This window comes from Molothrus ater, chromosome 3 (genome assembly GCF_012460135.2).
Source record: "Molothrus ater isolate BHLD 08-10-18 breed brown headed cowbird chromosome 3, BPBGC_Mater_1.1, whole genome shotgun sequence".
In the NCBI taxonomy this organism is placed as follows: Eukaryota; Metazoa; Chordata; class Aves; order Passeriformes; family Icteridae; genus Molothrus; species Molothrus ater.
This window is the reverse complement of record NC_050480.2, coordinates 2,126,880-2,150,954: the sequence shown is the minus strand read 5'-3', so window position 1 is coordinate 2,150,954 and position 24,075 is coordinate 2,126,880. Positions and strand designations below refer to the sequence as shown.

The window sequence follows — 24,075 nt, the reverse complement described above, 5'->3', positions numbered from 1 at the left end:
GGATTTTTTTTTTAGTTTGAATTGTTTTCCATTTGATGCTGTATGTATTTACCTCTTCAATTCCACCTCCTGCTAACTGCTAGTGCAGAACTGCTCTCTCTGGAGCAGCAGACTGCTCTAAGGAACAGAAAATGAGATTTGTGCAATACAAAGCAGCAGCTAATTGCAGCAGGGTCAGGATGCTGCAAAGCTAAAACTGCAAACAGATTAAAAGCCTTTCCCAACACCAAATACTGCTGTGGCAGGGGGCTCCATTTCAACCCAGCTGTCACAAAGCCCAGTTCTAAGGGTGCTGTTCAGTGAATTGTTCAGGTAATGTGAGCCAGTTCCATATGGTGCAAACTCAGACACCACTTGGAGTCAGCTCCCAGCAAACCCTACCCTCACCACCATGGCTGATATTTCCTAAGGCTGCATGTAAGAGGATCCTGCTGCTTTCACACATTAAAAAAAAAAAACCCTCAAACAAGGCTGTAAATCGTAAATTGCAACAAGAAACATTTTTTGCAAACAACAATAATTGGTATTTTTAAAATAATTGGCAACAAACAACAATAATTGGTATTTTTAAAAATAAGTCCTTACTGTTATTTGGCTCAGGCCAGCCAATCTCATGGTCAGAGTTGGTGACATGAAGTATTTGAAAGCAAGATCAAGACTTTCTTTATCAAAGCACAAGGCTGTGTCCAAGGGCTCCTTCACTGTGCTCCACATTAAATCTGCCATGTTCCTGGCCGCGCTCTGCCGCAGCTCCTGGTCTGACAGTTTACACAAATACCTGCACAAATCACAACAAAAACAAACAGGGCATGATCCAAACCACAACCTTCCTGGAGCCATCCTCATTACAGCAAAGATGGGCTTCTCTAAGATCACTCAGTCTTAAAATATCACTATTAAAAGTTGGCACCAATTAATGAAAAACAGCAAGGAAAATCAGAAATATGTGTAATATTTTTAAAGTAAGTCAATTGCTAAAGAACTTAAGTCCTTTCTCTTGCAGTCTTCTAATCTTGCACAATGAGTTGCAACACAAATATTCTCTGCAAATGGAAAACATAAGAAATACTTACAAAAGCTAATGTACAGAACCTGGTGAAACCTCAGAAGACCAATACACAGAAAATCTGCAGTGAAATGCCAGTAAAGTTCATGTACAAAACACCAACACAACGGAGAATTTCTTCTAATTGAATGTGTAACAGAGAAATGTTTAGAAACAAGCCTTCCTGAGCTTAATTTGATGCCATTAAAGATGGCACAGTGAAAGGTACACGCATACAAAGTTAGCATAATTAATTTTTTCTGCTTTTTTTCGGGGTTTTGAAGTTTCAGCTACATCCAAACTAGATTGAACTACACAGAAATGTGTTAAAAATCCATTTGTTTGACAGCCTAAGCCTGGATCTCTCCTTGGAAACTGGCCAAATAGATGCATGAATCTTTTAAAAAACACACAAGATATTAAAGTACACTTAAGCAGATTTATGCACCGTTCCTTTGCATTTACATCATATAAACATCAGTACTTTTTTGTCAAAAGCAAAATTACAGGCTGTGACTCTTATTTAGATGATGGTTCTTTTCCACAGCTCTTGTGTAGAAGCCTAAAATAAACACACTTAAATGATACTTAACACTGTCAAACAGAGAAAAGAGACTTCAGTGCAAATAATCCCAGAGACTGGAGATGCAGACAGGAATCACACATCAGTAACAGGGGGACAAAAGCAGGACCATTCCAGGCCAAGGCAATCAGATCCCTCCCTGCTCTTTGGTCTGAAATTTGCCTTCCTGTGTGGAGCACTGAAAATCAAATCCTGGCAAGAAAATGCTGCTTCTGTGCTGAGCTCTGAACAGCAGCAAAGCAGGGGTGGAAAGGGAACATTCAGTGAAAAAATGCAGCTCAAAGCAGAGCCAGGACCTGCCTTTAACCTGCACACAGGTGAGAGTTTCACTCTGAGGAGAAAATGTCCTGTCTCTGCTACCAAACAATCATCTGTGATTAGCAAATGAGTGATTTGTCACCAGCAAACAGTGATGACAGCACTTGTGTTCCAGCCACCATGCTGTCTGTCCTGCCCTTCTGACAAAGGGACATCCAGCATCTCTGCCCAGCTGTGCCAACAGCAAATGAAACACTGAGCATTTCTTTTATGGGAGTGGCAGTGAGTGAAAGAACAGAGGCCATAATTAAGCTCCCACACCCTAAGCAGGTACAGTTTGGGATTTCAGAGTTGCCATCCCTGGAAGTGCTCAAAAAAAGGGCAGAAGTGGCACCTGGGGCCATTGTTTAGTGGTGAGCATGGCAGGGCTGGGTCAAAGGCTGGACTCCATCTCAGGGGCCTTTTCCAACCTTCATGATTCCACAACTCTCAGCAATATCAGATCCATTTTCCTCTTCCCTTTTTCATATGCAAACTCTCAGCAGGTCTGGTTGCCAGAGCTTTTCTGTGTCCATAATTCCATCAAATCACACTCAACAGTTTGGTGAAGCATTTCTAAAGATCTCAGACATGTCCAAACACATCCCAAGAACTCCCTCACTCCACAAAGGACAGAGGAGTGCTGGCATGCACTGAGCAGGGGCATGGGCACACCTACACACACAGAGGAAGGGTGCTTTGGTGCCTTCACTCAATTTTTGGAACAGGACTTGGACCTGAAATCTTCCTCACACTACAAAGTCTGGTGAAGTAACTACATTGACATGGTTTATAAAATAGAACAGTCCTTATTTTAATGCAACATTATCAGTCTAAACCTTCTTTCATTTATACAATGCACATTACATCCACACTTTGAACCTGAATCAGACTTGTGTCATGTTTGCTTTATTATGATATTGAGAGTGTGTTGCTAAAAACCTGCACTTTATAGTAAGTGGAACTCTGGTGTAGGTGCATTTTCATAGCTACAGAAGTACTTTAACAGTATCTTCTGTTTTGCCAAGGCTCTAAAGCAAGAGAACAGAGCACTTGTTACCACACAGTTTTTAACACAACAGGCTTTTCTAACCTAAAAAGAAGCAGAAGATGGCAAACTTCTCTCTAGAAGTGTAACAGCAGCCAGCACTAGAAAATTTATTGGCACCACTACACTGGTCATAAATCAAACATGATCCTATCTTTACTCCAAAGATTAAAACCACACAAACTTGCCAAGTAGGCCACACCTCCTTTTTTATTGTGGAAAGATGGAATGGTTTAAACCTGTCTGCATCAGTAACACTTGATGTTTTTAGAGGTGTAACATTACTATTAACAAAAGAGATCTTTACCTAGCACTGACAATTAAATCACACCTTCCCCTCCACTGAACAGCTGTAAATTTGCTGCATGGCCTGATGTAAGGACAGTGGAGCAAGGGAAATGTCTATTTAACCCAAAATAGCCCCTCTAAGAGCAGATTAAAGATTTATCCCATGTACAAAAAAATGGATGAACCCATCTACTACTGTGAATTCATTTATCTCTTTCTATTTCTACTTTTGGCTCTCTCATTAACCTGTGCCAGTCAGTTTGACAATTATGCCTGAGTGAAAAACAAACTCCTTTCATTTCTTCCATCTGCAGCCTGACAACTGGGTGGCACCTTCTCCATTCCTTGTTTTTAAAAACCTGTGAATTACCATTTCCTACTTGTTATCTTCATATCATTCATACATTACATGAATTGCCCTATCAAAGTAACTAAAAAACCCTCCTAGACTCTGCCTCTCCTCCTCTCAATGTAAATTTTTCATTGCCACCTCCTTTGTCACCCTTCCTACCACCAAGGTAGTTCTGTTATTATCTGCAGGATGGAAGGATCAGAACTGTATAGACAGTATAGAAATGTGAATGTGTGACTGACTCATGTAATGGCTTAATAATAGCTTCCATTCTGCCCTTCATTATTTTTTTAATTCCTACATTTTTATCTTTTTGAGTCTGATGAGCATTAAGTCTTCAAGGAAGAGATGAATGATATGCCAGGACTGTGTAATCTATTTAATCTGGAGTTTTTGCCTAAATGAGACTTTCAGAATAAAACATAACTTTTTTTCTACAACTGCAGAAAGGATACTCCACACATTATAGGACCTGTCCTGCCAGCCTGGCATACTTAAAATAATCAAATAATATTTATATCTACATTTAATTTTTTTAATATCAGTTTTAACTCACTTAAATTATTTCACTTTGCTGTATTTGGGGACAGAGAGAGTTCAGTTTTAAACATGCAGCTCCATGCTAATGTAATGCTTACAATCACATCTTATGCTTCAGGACTTCAGCTACTCAGCTGTGAAATCATCTTTTTTTCCTTCATCTGACTCCTTTGGACCACAGCTGCAAAAGGGCATCCAGCAGAATGAGTCAGTTCTCCTGAAGTGTCTGGTTTTTGTCTTCTGATTTATCTATTCTTTTTACTTTAAATTTCCAGATTTTTGGAGGAGGCAAATATTTTTTTTGTGATTCAAACCTTCAGGGCTCATTACAAGAGGTTTTTATGACATGTGGTGGCAAGGAGTGGTCTTGGATACTCCCATAAACCCCATCTGAAGATGAATCTTTTTAACACAGGAGAGTAATTTGAATTCTTTCAGCTGCTTTCTCTGTGGGAAGCACCACGGATCAGGAATTGTTTGGAGCTTCCACTTCCTCTGCATGCACCAGTGCTGTGTGTGCCCTGTGCCAAAAAATGTCTCCAGATCCATACTCCAGCAGGAGCCAGGGAGAAGGGGATGGGAGCAGAAAAGGGGTGGTACAAAACCTGTTCCTGGGCAGTGGCACTGCTGCAGCACAGAGCTCTCTGTGGCCCTTTCAGTCAACAGCCCCACCAGTGAAAATCCTCTGCTCCCCAAGGGCTCTGCTGAGAGCTCCTGCAGCCCTGAGACCCCAGGACCTGCAACCCTCCAGAGCATCTCTCACCTCTGACCCTGAGGCACAAAACGTGGGACCAATTGCTCATAAACAGACATCAGCAACTCACCCTCATTTATAACTGCACTAAGTCAGGACTTCATTTCTTGAGTCACTTCTGGAAGTCTCATTTAATGGAAGTTTTGCAATTTTAAATGCAGAATTCTAAGGTATTAGGATCAGTAAGAGCTTCCTTCTGAGGAGGTCAAAATAATTTTGTTTTCTTACCGAAAGATGCCAACTTTATTTCATGTAATTTTAAATTTAATCCTTGATTTCTTTCCTACACTACTTAAAACCACAGCCCCTTCAGAGGCAAGATGTGAATGCCTGTGCTCCATTGGCCAGACAGAAAATAACATTTATTCATCTTTTTCTAGTGGCAGCAATAATGACAGGATTGTGTCCTGATCTCTGGAAATGACCTCCTCTGTATAAATACACACTTTGCTGGTTCCTTCATCCACTCCTTGTAGAAATAACCATTACATGAGGGTAACCTCAGCTGATGAAAACTCAGGTGATGACTGGTGCATTTTGCTGGTCAGCCCTGCAAAATGCACTTCCTGCAAGGAACCTACAGGAGCAGAAACTGGAACTAAATCAGAGCCCCGGGAGCTCCCTCTGGACTAAAACCCTCTCCAAAGCCTTGCAGTTTGCAGGGCAGCAGAAGCTCTGCAGCATTTCCTTAGAAGGTGCTGTGCTGCTGTGCCCAGGATTGTGTCCCCTTTTTCCTGTCTTTTTCCTGAAGTAAAAGCAGATGGAGAGCCAGAGAGCCAAGCTGCTAAGCCAGGATCTGTAAGTGTGACACCACGTGGTGTGAGCTGCATCCATCAGGAAACTCCTCCTTCCCTGAAGGCATCTGGGTTCACTTCTGTCCCACCCCAAGGCACAGCACCAGAGCTCATTTCTGTTATGTGCCCTCCAAGCTTCAGTCCCACTCCATAGGCAAATCTTCACTAAAAAAGCTCTGATTTGATAACACTGAGCAACCTCAGATCCCATCAGGATTCAGCTGTGAAAAATAAAACCTGGGAGAACATCACCTTCCTGGCCTCAGCTGGGTTTTCCATGGATGTATCCTGTGACAGTGTTATCTTTGTGATTGATGTGAACCTATTGGAAATTCTACAGACAGACATCAGGGGCATTATTTATGGCAAGAAGCTGCTGACAAATCAAACTGCAAATCAAATCTTCTAATGGGTAAAGAGGAAGACATGAGAACACCCCCCCAAACAAAATCTTCTACACATTCCAGTGACCCCAATTGCACCTACAGTTATAAAATAGAAAATGTTTTAAGCATTACAGCATGACAAGCAAGAATTAGCAGCAGCAACTACAGGATGTGTTATTCTGTCTCCCTCAGTAGTTCCTTATCGTCAGCCTAACTCCAATTGCTGATCCCTCAATGCTCTTTTCCATTTCCATACATTGCAAGAAGACAGGGAAGGCTCATGACCAAATTCCCAAAAAGCATTAATGGAGTATGTACAGAGACCAGCACTTGAGAATCCTCTGCCTGCCCTCTCTTGACTGCCTCATGATTAATAATTACCTTTGGAAGATTTCAAAGATAGTACATCAGCATTAAAGGAGTGCACATGGCTGGACTGGAGCTCAAGAGTGATGAGTTTTATTAAAAGATCAAAATACTCTTCTCTCTGCTGGTATCATTTTAGTAGAAACCACAGTATAGGAATATAGACCGACAGCCAAGTCAGTACTTAAATTTTTACAGTCAATATAAAACCAGAGCTTTTTAAAATATGAAACAATTCCCAGTCTCATTGTTCTGGGAGCCTGTTTGTTGCCAATGTAATTATTTTTGTTGAGTGTTATTTTACACTGGCATAGTTAAGACAGAATAATGTGTAAAGGCCCATTTTTTGCTATGAGCAGTATAAGCACATTTCTAACAGTAGTCAGAGGAAACCCACAGCCTTGGAGGAGCTGTGCCTATGCAAAAGCAGTGGCCTGCACCAGGAAAATTTTAAGTTGGGCTACTGGAATGGGAATTAGCTGTGACCACACCCCTCCACCTCCAGGCAGATACACACACAGAGATCATTTCATCAGCAGCTCACTGAAATGTTTCTATTGTCCTGAGAAAGCCAATAAAAACAAATTGCTTGTATAATTAAATACCCTTACAAGTACTTCAATTTGAAAATGTTATTTTCATGATAGACAGCTTGATATAAAGCAAATCTTTGGGACTGGATATCTTTAGCTCCATAAGAGTGCAAGCAGACTTTTGATCACACTTCAGCTCCTGCCAGCTGGAAACCCAGAACATCAGAATGTTGTGAAGCTGTGTTCAAACTCAGGGTCTGAAATCCCAGTGACTGCACATTGCTCTTGTGCTTCCAGCATCTCTCTGCAAACTTGATGGAGTTTTATAAAATATCACAGGGAGGGAGACTGGAGTACAGCTGGAGAATGGGGCTGGATGTCACACAATGTTCTTAACAAGATTGATCTGATTGATACTGAAATCAGATGCAAGGAGCTGCCCAAACTAACTCTAAACATTACCTCCACCCTCCTTGTTGAAATGATAGTCAGAGCAACAACCTGTACAATTACAAGTGGCAGCTGCAATTAGAAATAGGCGCCGTCACAAAGTCGCACAAGAAAAATTCTTAAAATAAAAATTTACCTGATAACATAAGTCCTAAAGGGTATAATGTGCTGCATGACAGCAGGGATGTGTAGCCATATTCTGATCTATAATGCAAAAACAGAAATAGATAAAGATTTCATTAATGACATTTAAAGAGAACTGAAATACTCTTGGTACATTTGCACATGCAACCCCACTTGAAAAAAGGCTTTCTTGGTGGTTTTTGTTCAACTTCTCCATTTTCTGATTTTCCAAACTGGTACCCAAGGAATGCTTTTTTGACTTATAAGGAGGATTTGCATCTTTGCTGCTGGTCAGCTGGAAAATACAGACTTTGTATAAATAGTATACTGCCCAGGTATATTTTTGTATTTTGTATTTTCTGTAATTTCTTCAGTAGGAAAAACTCCTAGTCAGCCTTGTGGGTTTTTTTTTCCTTTTTCTTTAAGAGTTCACATGAGAATTATTCCATTCTTTAAATCCTTGCAAACCACTCCTAAACCAAGTAACACTGTTTGACTTGTGTTGTTTTGCTTCTTAGGGCTTACATATCCTTTAAAATAAGATGTTTTACAAGCAGTGATTAAGCAGAGTTTTTTACTACCATATTTGCATTTCTCATATTTACCATTCTGCCTTTACCACCTTTGCAAAGCTGATTGCAGGAAGAAAATAAATGCAGAGGAAAAAAAAAACCCAAAAAACAAAAACCAAACAACCTGAAACAGCTACTTAGCACCGCTGTGAGGAAAAGCACCGACCAAAGGACTTCCAGAGGCAAAGTCAGAGGTGCCATCTGCATTTCAAAAAGGAATTCAGAGCCTGTTAAACCTGTTACTCCGTGCCAGGTAAGGGCTGGAGCACAGATGAAGCAGCAGCAGCAGCAGCTGCTCCTGCCCACGTAAATTCAATGTAAATTCAATCATGTGCACTTTGCACAGCCCTTGTGAAAAGCAGCCCCATCACTCACTCAGGGCCCTCTGCATCCCCACCTCTGCTCTTAAAAGAATTTCAGCTTTGCAGCTGATGCAAGAAATTCTGGTAAGGACTCAATTCCATATGCAGAAAATGCATATATTCCCTATATTCCTTCTTGACAGGAGAGAAGGATATTAGGCTGCAGTCAAACTTCTCAGCAGCTTCTTTTCAACGTTTCCAGCATTTGCCAAGGAACTTTTTGAGGCAGTTCTGACAAAAATATTTGCAGGCTTACTTTTAACAAGGCAACAAGCACTGCACAGTAACAATATAACCTACTTTGCAAGACAAACCAGCCAAACCCTCCCTCTGCAAAAAAAGACCACACTTGGAATAAACTTCTGATCCAACTGGCAGCCTCAAGAAGGGAAAAAATGCTAACATCCCAAAGATACAAAGTGTCACTAGAGGATGCTTGCTCTAGAAACAGGAATTAAATAACATTTTGACAAGGAATTGCAGGGGTGACAAATGTACCATTGCCATTACGCCATTTGATTTTTAACACCGTGTACTCTGCTTCAAGTACAGTATGAGATACCAAAGAAAATACATTTCTTAGTGAAATAAAAGTATGAAATGTTTTTTAAAATACAGTTTGAAACAGCAAAGAAAATACATTTCTTTGTGAAATAAGAGTATGAAATGTTTTTATCATTTTGTTTTTATAGCTTTCACTGTTCACAGTAAGCTTCACTCTGTATTAGTTCCAACTCCTAAACTGAAATCACGCATCTGTAAACTTGTATTACACACAACCTTCAGCCTCAGAATTCAATTAAAGCATCATTGCACATGTTACAAATGAAATTATGATTTTGAACATGGATTCACATTTGCATACTAACTTGTTAAAATGACATAAAAGAACATATATAAAACGACATCAACTAGCATCTGTAAAGTGCCAAAAAATTACACCACTTTTTGCTTCCACCTGCTTGTAAGACAAAGTATTCACTACATCTGCTCTGTTCTCAAGTTTCAGAGAGTTTTTTTCCTATTATTTGCTCTTTACCAGAGGTAATGAATTTCTAGAAGGCAGCGGCTGAAGAACTCCTTCATCTTACAGACTTGAAAAAAAATTCCAGCATGGATATTTCACGGAATCTTTACAAGAATGGCAACTTAGCTGCCATTCTCAAGAGTTCCTACAGCTGTGAAATTGTATTTCAGGGTTACTGCACACTGTGGGCTGGCTTCACACACTGGGAACAAGGTAGCATTGACACTGCAGAGCTATTATTGGAATAAATATCTATATCCCATTAAATCAAATGTGTTGGGATAAAACCAAGGCAGATTAGCAGGGTTCTTGCTGAGACCACCACTATCTTCTTCAGGTTTGTGAATGATTATTTTTGTTTTAGTGGAGTTTGCTGCATTGGTTCACAATCAGCAACATCTCTTCAATTATTTATATTTCCCTAAGTTCTATGAATTAAACAGTGAAATTTTATAAAGGCAAACAGGGAAAGATGAACATTACATAAAAATCCTAAGTTCATGCATCATTATACAAGTGGAGAAATATATATATATATTTTTAATATTGGCAAGATAAAATGTATTTTGTCCAAAAAAATTAGCTGCCTCATTTGGCTGCAATAAATACATTGCATTTGAAAGGCAGCAGCAGTGCTTCCAAGTATACTGAGTGATACCAAAATGCAGCAAGTGGATGAATAAAGCACCTTATACATAGAACATTTTCTTATACTTTCTGTAGTGAACTGACATTTAAAAATAACATCTAAATACAATTTTTTTAAACAGTTTTCCTCAACTCACAGAGATTTGTCAGCAAAGCCAGACAGAGTTCAAAAGAAAGATGCCTGTTGAATGGGAAAAGCTGCAATGCTGGAAGAGGCTGAAGAAACAGTACTTTTAGTTATGGTTTGGGTTGAATTTCATTTTATCTGCCAGGTTTAGCCATGGAACCCATCTGAAACTGCTGCAAGAGCCAGCTTAACAGGTTACCTACTAAACCAAAGAGAAATGCCAAGTGGCTGAGTAAATATCTGAAAGGAGAAACTTTGCTGAGAAGTATTTTGGGATAGGGCACATAACTAAGAAGAAACAATTTATGTGGAGAAAAAAAAAGACTTCTAAAAAGGACAATGAAGACAGGCAGTTGCACTGATGCAGGATACCCAGGAAATGGGATTTGCAGTCAGAATGCTGGCTTGAAAACACGCTGCTGTGATAGGGAGCTGCCACTCATTACTGAAGCAGCTTTGCCCCTTCGCACAAAAAAAAAAATAAAACAAAAATGCAGAAATGTTTGGTTCCATGACCAAAATTTCCTTGTGAACCAGAGTAACACCAGAACACACACTTTGAGCAGGTGATTTGATGAGGACTGCAGTGGCAGCAGTGAAGATGAAGCTCACACAATAGGTCCAGCAGAGAACACGCAGAGGGGCTGCAGAGCCCTCCTGGGCAGGAGGAAAAGGATGGAGCAGACCACACCTCTCCATCCTTCCTGAGCTGCAAATCAGGAATTCCCTCACTGAAGATCAGCACAGGGCCCACAGACCCCAACACCAGGCTGATTTCAGCACTGCCTCCCCCAGAGCATCCCCCTGGCTGGGCAGAACAGCACTGAGGAAGGAGGGAAGGTGCGTGGGAGGAAGGATCTGATTTGAAGTATTTCAAATTGCAATCAGTTCAAAGTCATGTCAAATTCACTCTGTACAAGGTATAACAAACTTCTGGTTTTCTTTTTGCCCATCCATAAGACAAGTCACAACTTCTATCCTGACATTACACTAAGTTTCATATGTCCTTCCTCAGGGACTGGGTTTTATTTTTAGCACCAATTTCCTTCAAATCTCCACTAAAATCAATTCATAATTCTGCCAATCAAAAATCCCTGTGATTTCAAAATGCAGACATGATGGAGGATATGAATTCTGAAACTATAATGGGAAAACAGATGATTACCTCTATGCTGCAAATGTGTATAATGGCATAAAATCACAGGAAATTGAAGAGAAAAAAAATCCACAGGCTTTTCCTCTGTGTCTCATAGGGAATAGCTAAGAAGTTAAATAGCCTGAAGAAACTAAAACCACTCTCATGGCACAATTTCAGGGACAGAAATGGCCTCTGACAATACTCTTTGAAGTATCTTTGGGGGCTGTTACAATCTTCCCATCTAGGCACAACCTGACAACTCCTTGTGTGCTGCCAGGAGATGCAGAGGGCTTGGATAACGAAACACTCTGTGCATGAGCAAACACGGGAAATTTACAGCCTTTTTATCCCTGCCTGGTCCCAGGGAGCTCTTGCAGCCTTCAGAGGGCTTTTGTTAGTGTTGTTGAAGTGGAGGAGAAGGGGAACACTCACGTTGGACACCACTGTGATGAAGGCATGGGCGATGAGGAAGGGCAGCGTCTCGGGGGTGCCGTACTCAAAGCAATCCTTCATCAGGGAAAGGCCATTCTTGCCACAGAACAGACACACGTAACGCAGCAAGTGCAGGGGCACCTCCACATCCTGCCAAGAGGCAAAAACCAGCACAGGAATCAGCACCACATCATCCAGACAGCGAGGAAATTCAAAAGCTGCATGAGTGTAACACAGATTTATAGAACGTGGTTAAATTTCTAGGAAATGTTCTATTTAAAAGTGGACAACTTACATTCATATCACAGAACGCCCCTAATATATTGCTTTCTTGAGCAGAAATATCCTGTTTAAAGAAAAAATTAAAATTAACTCAAGCAATAAAAACACATTTATAGAACAAAAAAAACCAACTGCCATTTACCAGGTATCACAGTCAACAATAAAAAACCCAAATTCCTCATACAGAGAAGACTCAAGCTTTGCTCCACTTCTCCACTGCAAAACAGACTTTTCCAAACTTCTTACCTCTTTTAAAATATATAAATACACAAATATACTTAAGAGAAGATTTCAGCAGAGTCTGGATGAACAAATTATTCTTCAATCCCACCCCTGTTCAGATCACCCATTTTTTCAACAGGAGTATGGCCAAGGGCACAGTCTGTCACACCAGCCTGAGAAACACAGAACAGAACCAATCCAGGCACTTTGGAATGCATCTTCTAATAAAGATGAGACACATATGCAAACATCTGAATTCAGATGAACTGCAGGGCATCCTACATGTAATGACTGAAAGGGTTAAAATGTCAAAATATTCACTGCCATTTAATTTCAACTCCTACATTTTTATATATAACAAAACACCTTGTACAAAATAAATGCCAGACTTTACAGAAGTGAGTGAAGTGAAGAAGGGGAAAGAATTCTATCACCCTATCACTCTGTTAGCTCCTTGCTGCAACAAGAAATCTCATTTTCTAGAAGCACTAAACTTAAAATGGTTGAGGAAAACAGCTTTTCTTTTTAATGTCCACAACATCCACTTGTTGGGCAGTACAGAGAGGGAAGTTTCTTTATTAGGGCTGTAATATATTGTGGGTTTCATGCACTTGCTAGGGGCAAAAGGGCACTGGAGGTATAAAAAGTGGCTGTAAAACCCAACATTGCCATGGATACTTGTAGGTAAAGCCACACATTGCTCTTCTTCTCATCCCTCCATGGCAAACACCCAGTATTGATAGTCACAAACTGAATGCAAGTTTAACACAAAGTTAAGTTTTTAAATGAAATTTCCTGAATATATTTTAAATAGCTGTGTAGGAGTAATCTTAGAACTGTACCAGAGGATGCTGGAGGCAAGCAATTTTGGATGGATTAAGTGTGATACAAACATTTTGAATTATTCAATATGCTCATATTATAGCTAAGCATCTCTTTTCTTTTTTCTTCTGCTGAACTCTAAGTCACGCCTGAACTCGTGATACTCTACCAGTTATTTTTAAATCAGTTTTGAAGGCAGTAGGTGGTATGTTTTTAAGCAGCAAGAAAAGGTGTTCAGTGCTCTGCTCATGAAAAGTGCAGAAATGGTGTGAGAAATTTCATTAGTTTCCTTGAAAAAACAAGAGATTTGTTGTCAAGTGAGCTGCAGTTCTTCGAATGCAGAAATCCCAAACTCACAGAGCGCTGCTGCACGAGTCCTGCAAAGCTTGGAAAAGGCTGCTCTGAGAGACTGAGTCTGGAAATGTGACTTCTGCTCTTGCAGATGGGAAACACAACAGGCTGAAGTTCCTTACTCTCCTCTTGCTCTTTTCAATTGTATGAGGAAATTAGAGAATTCCTCATATGGCATTAAAACCAACCATGAGCTCAGGAGAATCCAGAGCAGCTTTCCAGGATCTTGACCTGGAGAAAAGCTGGAGAGGGACTTTGAGAAAGGCAGGCAGGGATAGTGCTGTCCCAAAGCCACACAGCAAAAAGAAAAGGGGGAATGGCTTCAAAGTGCCAGAGGACAGGGCTAGACCTGGGATTAGGATGAAATCCTTCCCTGGGAGGTGGGCAGGCCCTGGCACAGGTGCCCAGAGGAGCTGGGGCTGCCCCTGGATCCCTGGCAGTGCCCAGGCTGGATGGGGCTTGGAGCAGCCTGGGACAGTGAAGGTGTCCCCAGCAGGGGATGGGATGGGATGAGCTTTAAGGTGCCTTCCAAACATTCCATAATAAAATGCACTGGCTGAGGTCTGACTGGACACAACCTGGGCAGAAAGCACACATCTTCCAAGACAATATCTCCTTGAGGGAGAAGCAGAGAGCACAAGACCCCAAAGAGCTGGGGACTGCAGCTAGAGGCACCTCAACAACTGATGTTGTTTCCTCTTTCATTTCATCCTGCCAAGATCTGTTAAATGGTCAGGGAACTCCCTTCAGATCCTTTGTTCATTCTGAGACAGTGCAAAGTTCAGGAGTGCACTTCACATCGCTGCTTCTTTCTCTGCAGGATTTTAAGAGCTTCCTTTTATAAATTCTTTTTTTCCCTCCTCTGAAGTGCCCATTCCAGCTATTTCACTTGCTGCACTAAGAATGAAAAGGATAGGGCATACAGTTATAAACCACCCTGTATGCATGGGATAAAAATATCCCATAAAGAAAAAAAAATAATTTCAAAGTTTGAAATGAACATTCCTCAAAAAAACCAACCATATTTTTAAAAATACTCCGAGTTAAATTTGTTTAGGATGAAAAATAGACATAAATACCCCTCTGGGCACCAAAAATATTGCTGAATTTCAAGAGAGGTGTGTACATGGCTCCTCTGGATACCAAGCAGGCTGTTGTGGTCTTCACTCTCACTTTAGAGAGGTAGTAAGGGACTAAAACAATTCTTAGCCCACGTCATTAAAGGAAAGATCTGCATGATCCTACAGGTAGAGGCACCTTTCTGACTCCAACAAATCTTGCTTTGCTGGTCATTTCATCCAGCTTCATGAACTCCTGAAGAAGGGAAACCTCCTGCTTCCACATGAATGTTTTCCTTCTCCAGCAGACAGCCCAGTGTCCAAAGGCTTTGGCCAGCAGCTGAGAAGGGATCACACTTCAAGGATTGTCTGCTGCCATTAAGAACAAAGCCCCTGGAGGTGTCTTGGAGCAAAGGACAAGGGAAATATATTGACCACTAATTGTTACTGTGGGAAAGCCTCACAGTGGGAATTCCTAAATGGCAGCCTAAGAGGCAGCCTAGGCACGGCAAAACCTTCATGGATGAACATAAATCCAATGGAGTTACGTTCAATAACTCCATGAAAGTGTCAAAGTTCACCTCGAGAATCTAATACAAGGAATTTCTGAAGTCAGTCAGAGTGGAGACTGGAATCTGTTCTGGATCAGCACATTTCCCTTTTTCCAGGGCAAAGGAAATGTTTGGTGGGAGAGGGAGAGCTACACCAGCTTCTACCAATAATTTTTTTGCAGATTTAGGCTGTTCAGGATCTGTTTAACTTACAAGTATAGCTAATGGACTCAAAGCAGAGATTTTTTTATTTTAGGATCTCTTGAGGACTGAAACCAAGCCTGATTTAAAGCAGGAAGTGCTCTTATTACTGGGACTAATAACTTTCTCAGTTCAGCTAAGACGTGCTCCAGACTGAAATCCAAAATTAAATTCTAGACTTCAGCGAGTCACTCATGGGAGCAGAAAGTTTTGACATTAAAACAGCAGAATAACAGAATCCTACTGCTTCCTAGATACAGAAAATATCAGTTTGTAAGAAAAATTATTGATGCTGGGACCTCTTAGAAGCAAAATTTGAAAATCTCCCCCCCTAAAAAAAAGGTATACAAATATGGCAGGCTGGCACACCTCCATAATCCTGACCAAAACACACAAAGTCTAGCAGAAAGGAAAAGAAAAATTCCCTTACCTGCCTGTACCTCAGGGCAGTGGTTTTCTTCCCAGCTCCTCCTTAAGTTGTGTTTTTAGGCTAGCTAATGAATGCATTTGATAATTCAAGTGATGTATAAGAGATGACAGATGTATTATTACATTTATACCTATATCCATTAGTATGTCTGGAGTGCTGGGCATCATCACAGTACAGCAAGCTACAACAGATCTGGGTCTAAATCACTCCCAGGCTGCACACCAAGGGAAAAGAAATCCCATCAGGCACCTGAGATCTCCTTTTGATCGTTTGGAAGTGAAATTCAAAGAGAAGGGAAAAATACATGAAATAGCAATTTAAAAGAAGGACGTGTGATAGTCCACAGAGAAGCTGCTCCAGAATTGTTCATTCCACATTCCTCTGAAGCCAGTCCCAGTACATGTCCCACAGGAGTGCAGAGGATAAATCAATTCACTTTATATCTGTACAGATACACTCCAAACTACCTCTGTTAACTTATGCCCATATGGTTTGGAGAAGAGCAAGAACCAAAATCCAGCCCACCTAAAAAACCTGCTGTGTAGGGGGTTTTAACTCCATTTCTTGTCAGACAGGGCAGCATCCATTCCATCAGAAGTGATCAGCTGTTGTGACCACCCTAACTCACATCATTATATCTGACTCAGCATCTTCTCATTTTGGACTTAAGTTTATAAAGCAAATTTCAACCCTCAGGGCTCCAGTGAGCTCCCACAACTCTCTAAATATAAAATAAAAGGAGTGGGTGAGCTGCACTTTAATTCCCCACTCTGACTTCCTCAGAAGTTTGTTGGATAGAAGCTTTTCCTATATAGTGAAATGTACATCTAATTTGCATACAAATATTGTAAAATAACTCTTCACTTGTTATTAGACTACCACAAGTTGGATCAAAAGCCAACCATCCCAAAAACACGGTGTTTCCACTAGGAAAGGCTAACACCACCATATTTATTTCAGAAACTGTGAATTAAACATGGCAGGATTTTGGAATTAATTTTTTTAAGAGGAAAATCAGGGAAAATGTGAATGGCAGCTATATCAAATATCAGCGAGAAAAATCAGCACCTGGAACAAAGCAATCTGTGTTGATCTCAGCTATTCCAGTCAATTAACCAGCTGTTCTAACAAGTTTGGTCTTGCACAAAGTTTAGTTTATCAAGTTTTGCTTCTAGAACCACAGATTGGAAAGAAAAATTAGTAAACTATTCATGGGTTACCTTCTGGAGGAAAGGCTTTGCTCTAGTCCCCTTTTGGCCTACCTGTTATTTAAACAGCACAATAATTCAGTGTACAGTTCCAGCCAGCTCTTATCAATATATTACCTATAACAATTAAGCACAGTTTAAAGAAGGTAGAAGAGGATGCATATATTCAGAAAGTTTCTCTGAAAAGCTCTACTGAAGGAGAGCTGCATGTGCCCATCCTGAGTGAAAGCAACAAACTCCAATCTGCTCATTAATGACAACAATTAACCTTTCACCAAGACACACACAAAGAGAAGCTATACCTCTATTGTGGGGTGAGTATTATGCTTATAAGCTGTGTACAGAGGAAACTGAATCTGAAAGATTTTTGCCACACACAGCAGCAGCTTCTCCTTCTCATCAGTGCTCCACAAGCTGAAAGGCTCCGTGCTCTTGGAGGGCTCCTCCTCGCCCAGGATACAAGTTCTTGCAGAATCAAACTTGTTCTCTAGAGGTTTTTGTCCATTTTCTTCTTGGTGAGACTCTCTCTCTACATTCAGGGGCTCATCAGCATGGTGACTCTGCTCTGGCCATGTTGGATCTATATGAATAGTGCAATGTTTACAGAGCTGGTCCCTCAGAGCTTGCACTTGGGCAATCACTAAGTTAATCAGCGCACAAACTACTTGGTTAAAGATCTCCAAATGTTTATACTCCTTGAAACAGCACAAACATTGTCTGTAAGAAAAGAGAAAAAAAAATAAATGAATAAAAATTCCTACAGTTCAAACCAGGCGGGTACTTAACCAAGAGAACTCTTGGCATTAAAACATTTTAAACAACAAGTTATTTGACAGAATCATAAAATGAAGGAAATCCAAATGAAACAGACTCCACCCAGCAGCAAGTGGGAGTCACAGAACCCTCCTTAAGCCTTGAGAACATCCCATTATTTCCAAATGCTTACCCAAACTATGAAGTCCCTGTTATCACTTAGCAGCTGGTACAGCAAGTAAAATACAGAAAAAAAGCCTTGTGGGCAAGGTCACTGTGCTACTGAAGAAGTCACATTTTTCAGTCTGTTTCTGACTCCATTTCCTCATCAGGCTTTCTCTGCTGCTCTTTAGTGCAATAAATCATCCTGACATTCGTGTCAGCTGTGTAAGAACTCCTTATTGTTATTTTCAAATCAACAGGGCTGCAAAGTAATTTTATTTTTAATGGAGTATTCAAGTCCACTTCCTTTATCTGCATGTGGATGGTGATCCCATGCACACTGATACCCTCTATCCACCTAGGAAAAGGCAGCTCAAGTATCTTCAGTACCTTCTTCACTTGGCAGGCTCAGAGATTATTCCCCTGCTTATCTACTGACCAACTGTAAATTGCAAAGAACAAGAGGGGAAAACGTGCCTTTGACAATATCATTAAAAAATCAATTAAATCATCAAGTTCAAAAGCTCTAATGTGAGTCTAGTTGTGGGTAAGGACTAACTGTGGATGCCAAAGAGATTGTGGGTGCATAAACCCCTGAGGTAGGTACCTAAACCTCTGGTCTGGGAACTGCTGCTTCTTCCACACAAACCAGCACCTCCCTCATTCTGACAAAAAAGGTGGAGGATATTCCTGCAGAAGGATTTAAATCCTGGAGAGCACAGCCCAGAAAGCCATCACTGCACTGGCCTTACTCCCTGGAGAGCAAAATGAAGGCTAGGTGCTTGTGACAGACTCTGGGAGAGGGACTCTGCCCCTTCTGACTCCAACTCCACCACACCAAGTTACTGCTACACAAACTGGGAGCTGGCTTGCAGCAGACATCTTCTCCATCACCTGTCAGACACAGAACAGTGGGCTCCACTCCACAACCAGAGCTCTCAGATATTAAAATAATACAAAAATCACATGGACCACTTGGAAAAGAAATCAGTAGGCAAAAGACAGGGCAAGAAATCCTCAGTACATATCAATTTTTTTCTCTGCAAACACAGCATTTAATTTAGAGACTGGGATTAATAAATTATAATTTTTAGGGGGGGAAAAAAAAATCAAGAGAACCCAGAGCTATGACAGGTAGAGGGTGCTGCCTCTCTTGATGGAACACAAACATGCCCTTGAGCAACAGCTCTTAAAGCACATACTTTCTGAATACAGGTATTTATTTTCTTCAGTGGCTTAGACCAAAAGGTAACATTCGGGATCCCTAATTCCAGCACAGATACAGTGACTAAAGCACCTAAACCCCTTTGTTCCATTTGTGCAGGGAAGAAAAAACCCCTTTAATATTGTGTAAATGGAGTTTCACCCATGTGAAAAACATTCTTGTTGTTTACTTGGAAATGCATTTTCATGTTAACAAATGACAACAAGGCACTGCAGGCAAAACCCAGTGTATCCTCAAGCATTTATCCTGGGGGAAAATGATGTTCAAATGTCCATCACTTATGCCTACAAATTACTGCCCCACTTAAGAGCAACAAATCATCCTCAATAACAATGAAAACAGCCTGGTGAAGACTTGTCACATACTGGAGAATTCTTTTCCAGGTGTGTGCAAAACTTCTCAAGTCTTCCTCTGTTGGAATGTGGAAGAAGAGCTCCACCAAAAATTGAGGAGATCAATAAAAAATGAGGATGTTACTTCTTTGACCATAACAAATTCCAGAAGAAAAGTAAAATGGAGAGACTCCACACACATGGAAGAAAAAGGTGCTCTTGAGGAGCAGTCACCAATGATCTTCTGAAGGAAAGCAGAGATTTCAACTGCAGACAACAAAGTCAAAAGCAGTTCTTAAGGAAGGCCTCAAACCCAAAACCAGCAGAACTCTCAAAAGCCCATTTGGCAGAGCAGAGACAGGACATGAAATTAAATTATCAACTAAAACTCCTTTCTGTGGCCTCTTTGTTAGACTCTCCTTTCACCAGCCCAAGGACTGCTCTCCAGGCTCTTCCAGTATGAACCCATTACATATGGAAGGCAACAAGGAAGCCAGAAGAAAATAAAGAGTTAAATATTATCCAATCTTTGGGTTTTTTCTTCAGGTTGGATTTGTCAAGCTGTAGAACAGAACAAAACCCTGAACAGATGATGGCCTGGAAAACTGGGTTGCAATTGTTCTCTGACAAACTTGGCATCTAGGACCTGTCAAGAAATGTCAGGAGTCTGGTTCCCATGCCTGCTGTTTATTTTGATTGAAAAATTCCTTCTCTGTGTCTAAAAGCACATGGAAGAAGAAAATCAACTTGGTTTGTAATTTTTGGACAAAATGAGGAAGAGGAGGTTTCCTACATTCACAGGTATCCAAAATGTGACATTCCATTTTTTTTTTTTCTTTTGGAGTCTTCTAAATACCCAACTGGTATTTTCCAATTTTTCCTTCATGCTTTTCCCAATATTACTTATGATTCAGTTTGGTCTTAAAACTGCTGCTGAACACTAAATCCCAAACACCTTCACTGTAGATTCTTTCTAAAAAGTAATATCCATACACTTCCTTGTGTTGGAAAAAAATAAGCAGTTGTGAAATAATTTATCATTCTATCATAATGTAATTATATCATTACTTTAAAGAAACAAGCTCAAAACAACAGGAATTTAAATACTAGATTAAAAGGAATAATGTAATTTAAGACAAAAACATGCAAAGCATTTTCAGTATCATAGCTACTAAACTATGGGCTGCAATCCTTCATCACCTGGACTGAGAGTATCAGAACATGGAGAAAAATTTAACATGATGGTTCCATTCAGTCACCTTTTCTTAAATTCTTCTTACCCTACCCTGCCTTTCAGAAGATGGTCCCAGAGTTTCATGTTAAAGCAGCAAGACACCTTGTTTGTCACCACGAGAGAGCAGTTGGGTTTTCTACACAATTATTACAGCATCCAGAACACCAACTGCATTCAAAACATGCTTTTCCCAAAATGCACTGGGTAACGAGTTTGTTTTTATTTCCTAAGTACTAAAACAGTCTTTATTCTCCAGGTATCACTTAGCTACACATTAATAATTTGCTAATTCTAAGCACTCTACTGTATTTTAAAAAGGGAAAGCTGCTGTTTAGAGTCAGCATCCTCAGCATTCAAACTCAATCCAAAATTACCTTTGTGTCCATGAATTGATGTAAGCAAATATCTTGAGGGCATGTTCCTTTCTGAGCTGCACAGCATCACCACCTTCAATGTCTGATACTAAAGAAAACAAAAACATAAACACATCAACAAAACATTAACACATTTTCTAGGAGGAAAAAAACCCAACGTGCACCTGCTCTGTTATTAGAAACTGCCTTTGACAGCACAGAAAATAAATACTTTACTGAAATACAAACTTGGAGATTTGGTTAACGAGGTTTAGATGCAGGTGACTTGGAAACTCAAAGTGCACAATGTTCTTGAATACTGCTCCAAAGGTTTGTGACTGAGAACAGACCCTTCTTGTAATTCTATTTTTATCAAATATTCCTCATAAGCTTTACTGGGAACTCCTGATCCATGTGCACTTTCAAGTATGAACTTTGAACAACTTTACTCATTAACCAGACACCTTGGGTTTGATCTTTTGTTTTGCTGGGGTTTTTTTTCCCCCAGATTTTTAAGTGCCTGCATTTTGAGATGACCCTGAGACCTCCACTTCCTTCTCCTGATCAGATAAAGACTGAGAAAAACAAGCAAACAAATAAAACCTAAACCACAACAGAACTGTCAAGATTAGAACAATGTGCTGTGTACATATAAGGTTATTTCAGACTGAGCTGATGATCCTTGCTTTCACATACAGACACATCTATCATGACATTTAACCATAATGAATCACTAATTGGCAAAATGATAAAGGCTCACCACATTTGTTACACAGGAAACCAGAACAGTTCTGTACCGAGTTCAAACCCCAAATGCTTCACTGAGGGATTATCAAATGTCCCACTTCCCTCCAAAAATGCTTCTACACTCCAATGAGGCAAACATCAGTAAGGCCAAGCTCCACTTAGGCAGGACCTGATGATATCCCAGGGCACTGGATTCTGCCTCCTGGCCACACAGCTTTCCCCAGCCACCAGTGCACAATTCCTGCTTCCTCCCTGTCCTGAATCTCCAAACATTTGTACAATTATCTAATTGCTACACAAATCAAGGTCAGCACTCCTTTGAAGTGGATCTTTGCATTTATATCACATCTAAGTTCTCATCTCCAACGTTTCACATGGAATTTCAGGTATTACACTCTCACATATCCACTCCACAAGCAAACTTTGTGGGAAAGGCTCTCCAACAGCACTGAGCTCTTCAGCATCCCTATGCCACCCTCAGCCCTGCAAGTCCTGTGTGATCCATCCATGCAGGTTCCCAAAAGCTAAAGCTACTCTGTGGGCATGGATCAGAAAGCAAAGCTCAGAAGAAAACCACTTCACAGAATACTCACACTGAACAAACACTTCGGATTTCTTTGAAATAAGGTGAAATAAGGACATCACATATGCACACACATCCACATTTCCATACATATGCATACATACAAATAAAAACTATCCAAAAAGCAGCCTCTGAGCAGGACACCATCAAACTTTAAAAACCACTTTTCTGTCTCACTCCTAGAAGGCTCTGAAGATCCTACACAACACTGGACAAAGCTCAAGATGGAGAAGCAGGCTAGAAGATGGGAATCACTCAGTATCACCTTTTATTTTCAACACCACAAATCAGCAGGACAGTTAACTCTCTGAGAGCCAAAGCACAGCACTCAAGAAACCAAGAACTCCATCACACAATTTAGGTCAAGCTTACCACAAAAGACAGATCTTTAGCTATAGATAGTATCTATTAAAAAAAGCCACCAAAAAAACCCTGCCCAGCATCAAAGCTTCATAAAACCTCTGTTTTCCCAATTTTGTGAGCATTGTTTCACTAAGATTAATTCCTTCAAACTTGACAGAAAACCTTGTTGACAATTTAGTAGCAACAAAGGTGATTTTACCTTGTAGGATCTTACACATACATTCCTAACACTTCCCTCACCCCCACATGACCCCACTCTTACAACCAGGAGTAGCTCCAACTCACAGAGCAGCCTTTTCATTGCAGAAGTTTGAATCTCTCCTAAATTTCCCTCTTTGAGATTATAAAGAACTGAAAGTTAAGCAAACTGGGTCTTTAAAAGCTACAATTGCCATGTAAAGAAGACAGAATAGAGAAGTTATGGAAATACTGAGACTAATGCCAAACTTATAAAAAATAGGGAGGTGTTTGCACAAGCTGGAGAACCTGTTATTTTACTGTTTATGCATTCTACATCTCACACACTGACCAACTTCTACTGGTCCTATTTATTAATCACTGCTAATTAATACAGTGGCTACAGAGGTGATTTCCCTTCGGGTTTCTGTGCCTAGAAACAATGCTGGGTTTATTCCTGAACAGGCAGGAGGCTCCATGCAGGAGGAACCACAGGAGGCTGCAGTTTTCCACGGAGCTTAGCTAAGTCTGTGGCACTACCAACAGGGGCAGTGACACACGTGGCAGGGCTTCTCCTCCTGGACTTCAGCTCCAGTTCTCTTTTGTTCTTCAGCAGAAATTATCTTGTTCAGTTAATTTGTGTCCTCACAACCAAAATGTCAGTCTTAGGCCTTCCAGTTCCTCTGAGTATCAGCTCTGTGGATGCTCTTGACTTACACCACCTCTCCTTAGGGGCACATGCAGCTCCAAGTACAGATGCAATTGGTTCTGAAGCATTTCAAAGATTTTTTTCATTGAGGAAAGTACAGATGGAAAAGCAATAGGAACAAATGCACTCACTGTCATTCCTGGGCATTTTCTGATTTCTGTCAGCTCTGTAAGAACTTCCTTGCTGTATGATTTCACTTCCAAATGATGTCTGCCTCTCCTTTTAAATCAGTTCTCTTGTACCTTGAAGGGGCCAGTAGTTAAACCAGACTTTAGGAGTAAAGCCTGTCCTTTACTCTCTGCCATGCCTCAGAAGCTCCTCAATCTGCTGCCTCCCCACTTCCTCACACTTGCACTGTTTCAAATCCAGCAGCACCAAGCATGTCAAACTTCTCCAAAACCAACTACTGCACCAAGGCTCCATCCTGCAAATGGATGTGGTAGCCAA

At 40.6% G+C, this 24,075-nt stretch overlaps 1 protein-coding gene across 7 annotated transcripts in view; it reads right to left on the bottom strand.

Moving 5' to 3' along the window:
• The window catches only part of USP34 (ubiquitin specific peptidase 34), a 119,027-nt gene that overhangs the window by 79,890 nt on the left and 15,062 nt on the right, over nucleotides 1-24,075 (bottom strand). For all 7 annotated transcript variants that reach the window (XM_036379635.2, XM_036379628.2, XM_036379632.2 and 4 more), the window contains exons 2-7: nucleotides 21,071-21,158; nucleotides 17,293-17,707; nucleotides 12,161-12,211; nucleotides 11,866-12,015; nucleotides 7,573-7,640; nucleotides 586-778 (exon numbers count right to left, since the gene is read on the bottom strand). In XM_036379635.2, the coding sequence (XP_036235528.1) occupies nucleotides 586-778; nucleotides 7,573-7,640; nucleotides 11,866-12,015; nucleotides 12,161-12,211; nucleotides 17,293-17,707; nucleotides 21,071-21,158 (965 nt within the window). The remainder of the gene's footprint in view (nucleotides 1-585; nucleotides 779-7,572; nucleotides 7,641-11,865; nucleotides 12,016-12,160; nucleotides 12,212-17,292; nucleotides 17,708-21,070; nucleotides 21,159-24,075) is intronic.